General features: G+C 44.6%; 1 protein-coding gene across 7 annotated transcripts in view; it reads right to left on the reverse strand.

Moving 5' to 3' along the window:
* Nucleotides 1–12,427, reverse strand: part of PHACTR1 (phosphatase and actin regulator 1) — a 378,024-nt gene that overhangs the window by 67,736 nt on the left and 297,861 nt on the right. For all 7 annotated transcript variants that reach the window (XM_088471644.1, XM_088471642.1, XM_088471645.1 and 4 more), the window contains one exon: nucleotides 2,577–2,657. In XM_088471644.1, the coding sequence (XP_088327770.1) occupies nucleotides 2,577–2,657 (81 nt within the window). The remainder of the gene's footprint in view (nucleotides 1–2,576; nucleotides 2,658–12,427) is intronic.

Consider the following 12,427-nt stretch of genomic DNA (forward strand, 5'->3'; position numbering starts at 1 on the left):
ATAGTATGATAACCAACCATAGTTGGGTATGGACAGCACATTTCAACTAGAGGACGATATGGAGTCCAGGTTCACAATAGACCAGATAATAAAAGAGCATTCACCATCTGTAGTGTATTCATGCCATTTGGACCATTTAACAAATAAGAAGCAGAAGAGGAATAACAAATGCCTAAGGTCCCAATCTCCAATTCAAACATAACTTATTGAGAAGTGGGGGTGTGGGGTTTGTCTAGTTTTGAGTAATGGCAGCAGTTGTGCCCCAATATGTATCTACTGTGCTTGGGGATTGTTGAAGGATAGTGATGTAAGAGTGCTACTTCTGGGGTGAGTTCAATCATTATAGCTAAAACTTTGACATTAAAATTGGAAAAGTCTCTCCAGAGCAGCTGAATATTTAGGCATTCCTCGAAAATATTAACAATATTACTACCCTAACCCCTACCCTAACCCTACCTCCCCAGTGCCTAAACCTAACCCCTCCTTTATAGTGCCTAAACCTAACCTCCCCACAGTATGCAGTCGGGATGCCGACGGTCTAAATGCCGACCGTCGGCATCCCGACTGTCTAATCCCGGCAAGTGTCTAATGACAGGCGTTGAAATCCCGACACCTGTCATTAGACCTACTCCGGGAGCCCAACACCCGGCTTACTGATCGAAGGTGGGTTAGGGGCTCCTGGGGGGACTGAGGGTTAGGCTTCGGGGAAGGGGGTTAGGTTTAGGCACTCAGAGGCGGGTTAGAGTTAGGCACTTGGGGGGGGAGGTTAGGGTTAGGAAAACCTAAGGGAGGGTTAGGGCGAGGGGGGTTAGGTTAGTAAATAGAAAAAAATACTTACCTGTCAAGTTCTTCACTGTCGGGCTTCCGCTGTCGGGATTTGAACCGCTGGCCATACTGATTCCCTCACCACAGCCTAGACCTAAGACCCCTTCCCCGGTGCCTAAACCTAACCTCCCCCCATGTGCCTATACCTAACGTCCCCTTCCCTGCACTCTAATCCTAACACTCCCTCCCGGTGCCTAACCCTAAGCCTCTCCCTAACCCCCCTACCAAACGATACCCACCCAGTGCACTCTGATACATACCATTCGGGATGCCGACAGTCGGGATACTGGTGCCGAGATCCCGACCTGTCGGGATTTCTGCGCCGGTATTTAAACCGTCGGCATCCCGCAAGCTGGGATGCCGACTAAAACCCTGTGATTAGAGCATTTTGACATAAAATGGCAGGTGATGTAATACAAATCTGATTCCTATTTTGATTGAGGGGAGGATTTAGGTATTAAAGCTGAAGACTGCAAACATAGGTGCCAAAAGATTGTTGTGCCTAAAAGTTGTGATAATGCCAACAGGAACCAGCATAAAACATTCAAAAGTGCAAATGAAACTAGTAACACCAATACAGTATGTGTGTGTATGAGGGTAATATGAAATATACTATATTTTTAACACATCTATAAAATAAGATACATTACAGACACGCCAACTGGAGGCAAGGCTACATCTTCAGAAGAAGGAGAGACTTGATTTGAGGGGTGTTCCAACGTAGGCAGAATATAATAAAGGTGTTTTTGAGAAATTGCAAACACATGCATACCAGGGCAAAGTGGGAAATGTGCCTGAGAAAGCAGTATTATGTGCTGGTTGTGAAGGGCAGGTACACAGCCAATGATGATGACGGGCACTATCGAACTGCTTTTGATAGGCTGATTGGAAATACACCTTTGATGCTGATTGGTGCTTTCTTTGTAGCTCTGGCATATATTATGCTTTTGTGTTTAGCAAATGTTTTTAGAATTGATCTCTTGTGCGGTAGTTATTTCTGATGTTTTAAACAAGTATTTAGAGTTCTATTATTACCTAATAGCAAACAAACAAACAAACAAAAAAAGTCTATAAACATAAGCGTATGTGTATGTGATGTATGTCTGACTTAAACTGGGCACATATGCTACTGATGCCAATCTTTTGGAAATAATCTTATGGAGTTATGTGGTTCCTGTATTTTTTATATTACTATTTTGACTTTAGCAACAGCTGTTCCAGAATAGTTGTACAAGGTACTAGAGCAGGGACAGGGAACCTCAGGCCCGGGGGTCATATAAGGACCCCCGGGATCATTTGGTCTGGCCCTCAGAGTTTTTTTCTGCTAGCCTCATCTGGATAGCAGGGTGCCTATAATGGCACCCTGTGGCCAGAATCTATGCAGCAGTGCCACCTGGAGCGTCCTTAGGACGCTTCAGATGGTCAAACTGCTGTCCTTACAGCTCCCCGGAGCATCCTCAGGATGCTCTAGGCATTGCTATAATTACTAGCGATTGTGGCCCTGTCCCAGTGTGACATCACACGGAGGGGGCATGGCCTGCAACGGGCCCGCGAATAATGTTATATATATCAAAATGGCCCTCTGCAAAAAAAAAAGGTTCCCCACCCCTGTCCTAGAGGCTGTGGCACACTGAGGCCTGGGTCACAATGTATCAATAACAGAGTCTGCCTTGACCTATGTAAACTGCGACACAGGCACCTGCTACATGAAATTTGGCAATGTTAGTAGCAATGTCTAAAATAAATGTTACCTTTGTCATAGATTTCCTTTAAGACTCCCCTCTTGATGAGCTCCTCCCTGCTCTGTCTCATTGAGATCTTTCTCTCCAGTGCTATGATGAAAAAGAGCACATTCCATTTAGGATAAAGCAAACACACAATTATATCAATTTATCATAACAACAAAATGAACATTAAGATCAATAGTCAAAACATTACATAATAGATGGCAAAACTTTATTAATTTTGCATTTGTTTCAAATCATTTTAGATTTCTGTCTAAACGTCAAATGTGCATTGATCATCAGATAAGGCCTTTCAATCATGTAGTTCAATAAAGAGGATTTAACAATTTAGTACAGGTAAAATGAGATTAAGTAATGTGATACTTAGCTATAGGGAAAGAACTTACAAAGTGATATTGACAAAAAAATATTTTTGTGCTAATACAGTAACAAAGAAACCTAAACTTAAGCCACTAAATACAAAGGCCGCTGGTGACTGACATCACAACTGTAAATGCCCGTCCAGTTGTGACGTCAGGCAAGACACATTGGGCCGATTGGTATGTGTATGCACTTACCAATCGTCAGATAGGACAGCGGATCAGCCAGATGGCTTATCCATCATCCTAATGTGTACCTAGCTTAAGTCCTATTACCTATGAGGTACACTTAAGGGCAAATGGGAGCTCACTGGGGATTGAAAGCAGAACAATTACTGTGTATTTCTTTTGAAAACAAAACAAACAAAATTAGTGCTTTACATTTCTTGAGTGGATTGTGGACTAGGATATCTTGACAAGTTATTACAAAACTGTTTAATTTATTAGTTATGTGGATAAATAAATCGGTTTGAGTGCTGTCATCTTAGTATATTATGTGTATATACACTTCCTATAGCAAAAATGTAGATTTATTATTGAATGGTACTAACAGAATCACGTTGCTTCTGTGTCATAAAACCAATTGTACTGTCAGAACTGAATCCAGGTATTGAGATGCTCAGCCCACCGGTTAGCAGGTCACAGAACTTACAACACACCCTGAGGTAGATGTACTAAGTCTTGGAAAGTGATAAAGTAGAGAGATAAATTACCAACCATTCAGCTCCTGTCATTTTTTAATGACAGGAGCCTGTAACATGAGTTAGGAGCTGACTGGTTGGTACTTTATCTCTCTTCACCTTTTCCCTCTCCAAGGCTTAGTACATCTCCCCCCTCTCTGAACAAGGAGCCACCCCAACTACCAATCAAGCTGATACAAGGTGAAGTGTGTACATACACATTACGAATGCTGCATTAACGCAGCATCCACACTACCCTGCGGACTGCAAGACAAATAGAAGCAACGCTGGGTGCGATTAAAGCGGTGAACTTATTGCACCCTTTGTCTACTAACATTTAGTACACCATAGTGAGGCCTGCATAGCTACACAGAAGCATAATGGACATATAGCAAGATACAATAAGTCCAAGCTATACAAGCAAGGTACTCCCTACAGCAGTGTTTTCAACCGGTGTGCTGCGGCACACTAGTGTGCCGTGGGCAGTTGTGAAGTGTGCCGATGTGGCGGCGGTCACTGCCGCCAGGCACATTATACAGTATAATGTGTGGTCCGGGCTGCCGCTGAGCTCCACCTGCCTAGACGTGGCGGCGTGACATCACAGGTCACACACGCCACGTTGCCTCCTGCGCTAGTGACCGAGCCGGCGCTTCCTGCCCGCGCCAGTGCCATTGTTTCTGCCTGCCCTACGCCAGTGACAGAACCAGCGCTTCCTGCCCGCCCCGTGCCTGTGACAAAGCCAGCGCTTCCTGCCCGCCCTGTTCCAGTGACTGAGCCAGTACTTCCAGCCCGCCCTGTGCCAGTGACTGAGCCAGCGTTTCCAGCCCACCCTGTGCCAGTGACCGAGCCAGCGCTTCCAGCCCGGGGGGGGGAGGGGGGGCAATGTGATTGCTTTATTTCTGTAGGAGCCAATGTGTGTGTTTTATTCCTGCGGGGGCCAATGTAGTGTATTTTTTCATAGGTCGCGCACGCCAAATCGCCGTATGGTGTGCCTTGGCAATTTTAAATCTTGTGTAGCGTGCCTTGATTTAAAAAAGGTTGAAAATCACTGCCCTACAGGAAACAAAAGCAGCCTTTTACCCCTGCACAGTGATACAGGTTGCATATTGGCAGACCTTAATACCTTGATTAAGTTTAGATAGTACAAATTGTACTATAACAAGTGTCTATCGTTATATATATATACATAATACACATTAGATGTTGTTACTGACTCTGGTATCCCTACTTCAACATTAGATGCTGTTAATAACTCTTTCATTGGACTTCATTCCCCAGCCCACCTGCTGGGACTTTGTCCCTGGAACCCAAAGGAGGAAGTCATTCACCAAACACCCTAATACCCCTTTTACACCGGGACTAAAACCCGGGTTATTGCAGGGTTAACCCGGGTAGCTCCTTGGTGTAAAAGGGGAGAGGGTTGGATCGCCGGGTCGAGTAACTAGCAGGGTTTAACACGGGAGCAACCCGTGAAACCCTGCAGTGTGGAGTCGGGTCACGATGACCTGGAGCACGCCTCATGCCGGCCGTTTGGTCCGGCTTCAGTGGCGCTTGGAGATGACATCATCTCCAAGCGTCCCCTTCAACACTGAAAAAGCCAGGTCTATGCAGACCTGACTCTGGTGTGAACGCCGCTGTCGGCGCCAGCTAAATTCCGGGTCTGATCCGGATTGGAACCCTGTTCCAACTCCGGGTCAGACCCGGAATTTATGGGTAAAAGTGGTATTAGTCAGTTTCTTTTTCTTCCTAATTTTAGGCCCTGACTGGGTATGTCGTGCAAAGTAAATGAAATGTAGAGTGATGGTAACATATTGCGTTCCATTTTGGTATTGTAGGGTAGATGTACTAAACCTTGGAGAGAGATAAAGTGGAGTGAGATAATGTACCAACCAATCAGCTCCTAACTGTTATTTTTTAAACACAGCCTGTAAGATGGCAGTTAGGAGCTGATTGGCTGGTACTTTATCTCTTTCCACTATCTTTCTCCAAGGCTTAAGATGGCCACACATCTAAAGATTATCTGTCCAACCAGCCAACTAGTTGATTGGTTAGAATAAAAATCTGGTAAGGTATGAAAGCAAATGACAATCAGCAATTTGCTCCCAAACGCCGGAAAATGGACAAAAATTGTTTGAACAAATTGTTTAGATCAAACATTTAACAAACTTGTCTGTACGACCATTTTCATCTGTTTTCTGGCATTTAAGAGCAAATTGCTGATCATCAGTTACTCCCATATGTTACCAGATTTTCATTCCAACCAATCAACTAGTTGGCTGTGTGGCCAGCTTTAGTACATCTTCCTCCCTGAGTGACAAGAAGTGACGAATAGTAGAATGAGCAAATCAGCAGAACAATCATTTTTTCTTTCTTTCATTGCCTTAAAACTAATCAGAGCTATTTAAACCACTTCCTCCACTCACAGCTGTAACCAGTTACATGTCATTGCCTCATTAAACATACTGATTTAGCGCACTGCTGCTGCTATACTGTACTTTTGGGTTTACTACAATATGCTATAGATAATTAATTGTAGTTTATTTATTCTGCTTCATCTTAGTCTTCTCCTCTGTTTTGCCTGTTTCTCTTATGAATCACTTCCAAACACAATTTCCTTACCTAAACCATACTGATGACTAATACCTCTTTTCCACCAAAAACCCAGGTCCGACCTGGGTTTTTGGAGATGGTTGCAACCCTGGTCAGACCCAGGTCAAACCCATTTACACTGCACCTTTGATCTGGGTTACTCCCAGGTATAGCCCTGTGCACACTGAACTCAGGTCTGCCCTGCTAAACCTGTGAGGTCATAAAAAATGGGAGGCATGACCCAGGTCAGATAACCCGGGTTGCACCGTTTACACTGCACCATTACCCGGGTCCATCCTGGGTCCAACCCTGGTAGCCACCTGGGTTGGATTGCTGGGTCACTTGACCTGGGTTATTTTTCAGGAACCCTTTTACACTGAGCTGCGACCCGGGTAGACCCAGCAAAAACCCAGGTTTTTGCTCTGGTGTAAAAGGGGTATAAATGGGTTTAACCTGGGTCTGACCAGGGTTGGAACCATGTCCAAAAACCCAGGTCGGACCTGGGTTTTAGGTGGAAAAGAGGTATAAGTAACTAACATGTAAATGTCTGAGAAAGACGTGAATGCCCATGAAAACCTCAAACTTACAATCTGGGCATTTTAGTTCCACAAACAGAGCAATGTATGAGCAACTTGTGTGAAAGTGACAATACTGGCCACTTTTATTATTTTGTGTATAGCTCTTATACCTGACAGTAGGGTTTAATGGAGAACACTAAACTCATAGAGCAAGCAGTGTATCAAAGACGCTGTCATGCTTCTGATTTCCCTGGCCATAGGGGGCGAGCAAACATGGGTAAGGCATTCCATTCCCACTTAAGCTGGCCACACATCTAAAGGTTATCTGTCCAACCAGTCAACTAGTTGATTGGTTGGAACGAAAATCTGGTAACGTATGGGAGAAACTGATCAGCAATTTGTTCCTAAATGCCAGAAAACAGATGAAAATGGTTGTCCAGACAAGTTTGTTAAATGTTTGATCTAAACAATTTGTTCAAACAGTTTTTGTCAATTTTCCGGTGTTTGGGAGCAAATTGCTGATTGTCATTTGCTTTCATACGTTACCAGATTTTCATTCCAACCAATCAACTGGTTGGACAGATAATATTCAGATGTGTGGCCAGCTTTACATGATTTTACTAACATTAGAAAATGCTAGTAATAAAAGCTTGATATTTAATGCCTATTTATCTAATCTACAAAGACATCTAGAAGACCTAGATTTAAAAAAAAGTATCACTACCTTTCAGAGTGAGAACCAACTCTAAAATATCAAATACACAAAACCTTTAATGCAAAGAAATAATATACAGATTATCCATTCATAGCCAACCTAAACCAATTGTTTTATCTTTTTGAAATATTTTATTTGAAGGCAACCTCTTGTGACAACATTTTGATAACAAGAAGACACTGACAAAAGTCCTCTGCAAGTTCTCTATGATCTTCTGTCCATGGAGAATTTGAATAATTCATTTACTATTTTAAGACTTTAATGTGGGTTGTGCAGCTGTAGCTATTTTTCCATCCTACCAGCTTACACACTTGTAACAGCTTTCAGTGTTCAGAATTAAATGGTAGGAAGATTACTCCTTCATCTCATCTGTCATCTACTCTACATCTTAAGCAATCCTGATCACTCCACTATTGCAATCAGTCCAAGTCATATCTAGTCCCATTATAGAAACTTTATTAAAGGGCAGTTTCAACCCCAGATTCTAAAAAGTGTGTACTGTGATAAAGCAAAGTGTCACCTGGAGCAACACAAAAATACATACAGGTATCTGTTCTCCAAGGACTTTACATAATCAAGGTTTAGGGTTGTGTGCCGGACCATTTTTGCTGGATTTGGATCTGATTCGTCATCCGGCTTTGGATTTGGATTTGCCAAACATGCCTTGACTGCTTTTGGATTTGGCTTTTTTTTGTTCCTAGAGTATTATTAACCTCAATAACATTAATTTCCAGTCATTTACAGTCAACTTAGACCACCTCACAATTTACAATTTTCACCATTATTGGCCAAAGGCTGAAGTGAGCTGGCTGGTTACTAAGCGACAGAGCAGTGGCACAGACACCGCAGTTTAAAGCACATTTATGAAACATTGCCACATAGCAGTGGCAGAAATGATGGGTACTGCAAGATGGAATTGTCCTTGGGCCCTCCCATCCACCCTTATGTTGGATATTAAAAAGGACATGCACACTTTAACAAAAGAAGCATTTCAGCGGCAGGGACTGACACTTTTGTGGCTGAAGTGCTTGGTTTGTTTGGGCCCCCACAAAACAAGCTACCAATCGGCTTAAGGCAACAGCTCTACAGTGGCAAGATGTCACCGTCATTGCCATCATCACCCTCATCAGTGTGCACATCATCCTCACACAATATTAATTAATTCTCGCTGGAATCCACCATTACAGAAGACTAGGCACTGTGACGTAGTTGCCGGGTGTCACAGCGCACCAGACTCCGGCACTCTGGCGGCGCTGGTCTGCAGAGGGGCAGCGGGTGGTGCGTCACCGGTGTTCCCCGCTGGTCTCTGCCTCTCCTTCCTGACGGATGCAAGCGGCCGCGGCTCCCTGTGGGAGCACGCGCCAACCTGCTTAAAATTTAAAGGGCCATACACACGCCCTTAGCAACATCACAGGAAGTGACTGGGCTAGCCCTGCTTATTTAAGGAAGTCTATGGGAGCACTCCAGTGCCAGAGTATAGGCTCATTTACCATACTCCAGCGTTCCTGTGATATTCCATTACCTGTTTCTGACCTTGGCTTCGTTTGTGAGCCTGATTTCGCCTGACCCCTGGTACTGCATCTGATATCTGGTTTTGACCTCAACTAGTCCCTGTGAACTGTTTATGCCTGCTCCCTGGTACCGTATAAGTCCGTTCGTTTCTGACCCGGCCTGACTAAGCTATATGTCTTTTCTGCTTCATACAGAGTTTACCAGCACCTGTATAAGGGAACCTATCCTGAGGGCCGCGACCTGTGTGTCGGACGCAGCCAAGTCCATACCTTCTTGCGAGGGTCCCTGGTGAATACCACCGGCACATTAGACTCTGTGCCTCAGGCATAGGCCTAGCCAACTCCCTAAATACGGGCCGCAACCATAATCCGTCAGAGAAGTGTGACACCGGGAAAGGTCTTCCTCGTGGAATTTCCAGTTCATTTTGATGAACATCATCTTTTCCACATTTTGAGAATGTAGCCTTCTACGCCGTTCGCTCACAAGGCTCCTGGCTGTGTTGAAAACTCTCTCCGAGTACACACTGGAGGGTGGGCAGCTTAAGTAATGCAAAGCTAGTTCATACAAGGGCGTCCAAATTTCCTTTTTTCCTTCCAGTACCTGAAGGGACTCTGTGACATGTCTATTTGTATGGTGTCATGAAAATAATCCTCCACTCTTTGGATGGTGAGCATATCAGATGGAGTTACAATAGAGGTGTCACTAATGTTGGGCAATTCTTTTAGACCCGACCAGATGTCAAAATGTTGGGTTGACTTATCTGCAACCCCACTGGGTCTTTGGGGAAAGCTGATTTATTTTTCTGGCTGCTGCTGAAGAAATTAAAGGAGGAGACGTCGTACTGCTTTTGATACCTGCCAACTTGCACAGCAGTAGCTCTTTGCATCTTTTAAGATCTGGGTCAGTTGGAAAGAATGACCTGGGATCAAGCATGGTTGCTAAAATGTAGTGATCAGATTTCAAGATTATGGACACCCGTGGATCCTGACGAAGCCAATAAAGGACTTTATCTACATGTCCAGCATACTTTGCGGATTCGCTAAAAATTAATTTATTCCATTTTGAAATAAGGCTGTAACAAAACAAAATGTGGAAAAAGTGAAGCGTTGTGAATACTTTCTGGATGCACTGTATATACATATATTTATATATATTTATAAAAGAGAACGAAGTTCCCGGCACTCAGAATATTTAGCGATCTGTACTTGCGCTGGTGCCCTCCATGGATAACTAGATCCACACTTAGTATATAGGAGGAATGGCGGCACTCAGGCATCCCTCTTTGTAATAATAAAATTTATTCAACGTTTCAGGCGTCCGCCCGTCATCAGGAATACATACAAAATGACATTATCACAACTTGTATAACCACTCACAGCTACCCAATTGTACTCACCTGGACGCCCCGCTATCTGACATCATATATATATAATTCCCTGCCTTTCTGTAGTACCTTTCTTGTATTTGTCTAAAACCACAGGAGAGGATTGCGCCTACAGTATGTAAATATTATGCACACTGCCTGGTTTTCCGCCGTATTTCTTTGACAAATTGCCCACAACTTAGCAGTTACAGTAAGGAACATTATCCAAAACCTTTCATAGCCTAAAGCACGACTCCATGCACACAGCAGATAAAGAGCAATATATCAATATGTCAGTATTTCCTAGAAAAAGGAGGAAATTCATACTACATTGTGTAAACAGAAAATGCTGCCTAAGGAAATCATATCAGGATTTATTGCTTTAATATAGATAAAAAAGAAATGACGCAAACCCCTGTGACAATGTCAGTCTTGAGAACAAAGGACAATGTTGCATATGCCTAGGTGGGACCTTCTGTTATCAATCATTTGTTTATAGAACAAAAGCTATGAAGATGAAACTGTTGTGGTCTCTTTCTCACATTTTGCTGCTGTATAAACAATCATATATAAAAATCAGAAATACACATGTTGTAAGTTTCAGGACCCTAACAGGGCTGACATTATCTGAACTAAAACTAATCAGCCCTGTCTTTCATTTTACTTAAGGATACTGGGCCTGATTTAGAGCCGGACGCTATTTGTGAACGGTCGTTCAGGAAAAGGGGCCGGCTACTTAAATTGAGAGCTCGCTCTTTGCGGTCTGTTGACGCCTCTATGTCTGAGCGAGCGAACGAAACATGCGCTCGCTATTTTGTAAAGACGCCCCCTGGCCGTTCGCATCATACGTCATCTCCGCTATTTATTAGATTAATCGAGTACATCGAAAGGCGTCTGAACTGCTCGCAGTGCTTGTGGTAGGTTTTACTTCCCGCAATCACTGCGAGCAGTTCAGGCTAAAAGACAACCAAGTGACGTGGTCGATGACGCTGCTTTGTTAATTATGCACACCCATTAAACGCCCGTTTTGACCGTTTAGCACGCCTGCGTTCGGATCTCCACTCCCCGTTTTCAAACACCTTCCCCTGTCACCACCCACAAACGCCTCATTCTGTCACTCAAATTAGCAGGCCCTCGCTGTTTTGCGAGCGCACGATTTCCAACCGCAATGACTGGTTGGCGCATGCGCATTACGACCCATACGCATGCGCAGATGTGCGAACATCGCTCGGAGCGAGCGAGCGGCCGCTTACGAGCGGCTCTGAATCTGGCCCACTGTACATAAGGCATCTTTGTGCACTTACACACTCAGCATAATCAATTAGGTGCAAGAACAGCGAAAATCCCGCAGCTGTGGGCTTTTTCCTGCAAGTGCAGGATTTTTGCTATTCAATTAGGTGCAGAGTTTTTGAAATTTTGAGCCCCGGGAGTTTTTTGTTGAGCACCTCCAGATCAAGTCTGATTTTTCCTAAAATCTGTATTTTGGTAAAAATCAGCGGGGCTTGCACTGGGACCCCTGTGACCCCTCCCCCCCACCTCCCCGATGACTAATAAAGCAATTAAACTTAATTACTCACCTTCCAAAGTGGTTTCTTCTTCCACCAGCGTAGGGACCCAGTATCCTGCAGCAGGATGAGTATGTCCAGGGCCGGCTCCAGGGTTCGGAGCACCCTGTGCCGGCCCTTCAGAAGACGCCCTAACATTGCGAGCAGCTTCAAATTTGGGGGCGTGGCCTAATTAGCATAGGCCACGCCCCCTGTGTGACGTTATTTTGAGGCGTGCACGCATGGCACGCCTCCAAATAACGTCAGGCTGGGGGTAAAGCCCAGCACTCCGTCACTGGCTGGGCTTCCCCCTGCCCTCTCCCGTCAGTGAAAGGTTGCCGCGCGCATGCGCGTGGCTTCCATTCACACTCCGGGGGTCCCCAACCTTCCCATTTGACCACCCGCGGGCCACTTCGGCCCGCGGGTGGAACAGCAGGACAGTACTGTTCCGCTGAATTCGGGATGCTGGGGAGGGGTGCCGCCCCTCTCCGGGTGGCACTCCTGTGTGACCGCATTGGTCGAACACCCCTAGAGCCGGCCCTGAGTATGTCAGTGTGTATGAGTGTTTGTGTGTATA

This window comes from Taudactylus pleione, unplaced genomic scaffold, assembly GCF_031769625.1.
Source record: "Taudactylus pleione unplaced genomic scaffold, aTauple2 ptg000116l, whole genome shotgun sequence".
Taxonomy (NCBI): Eukaryota; Metazoa; Chordata; class Amphibia; order Anura; family Myobatrachidae; genus Taudactylus; species Taudactylus pleione.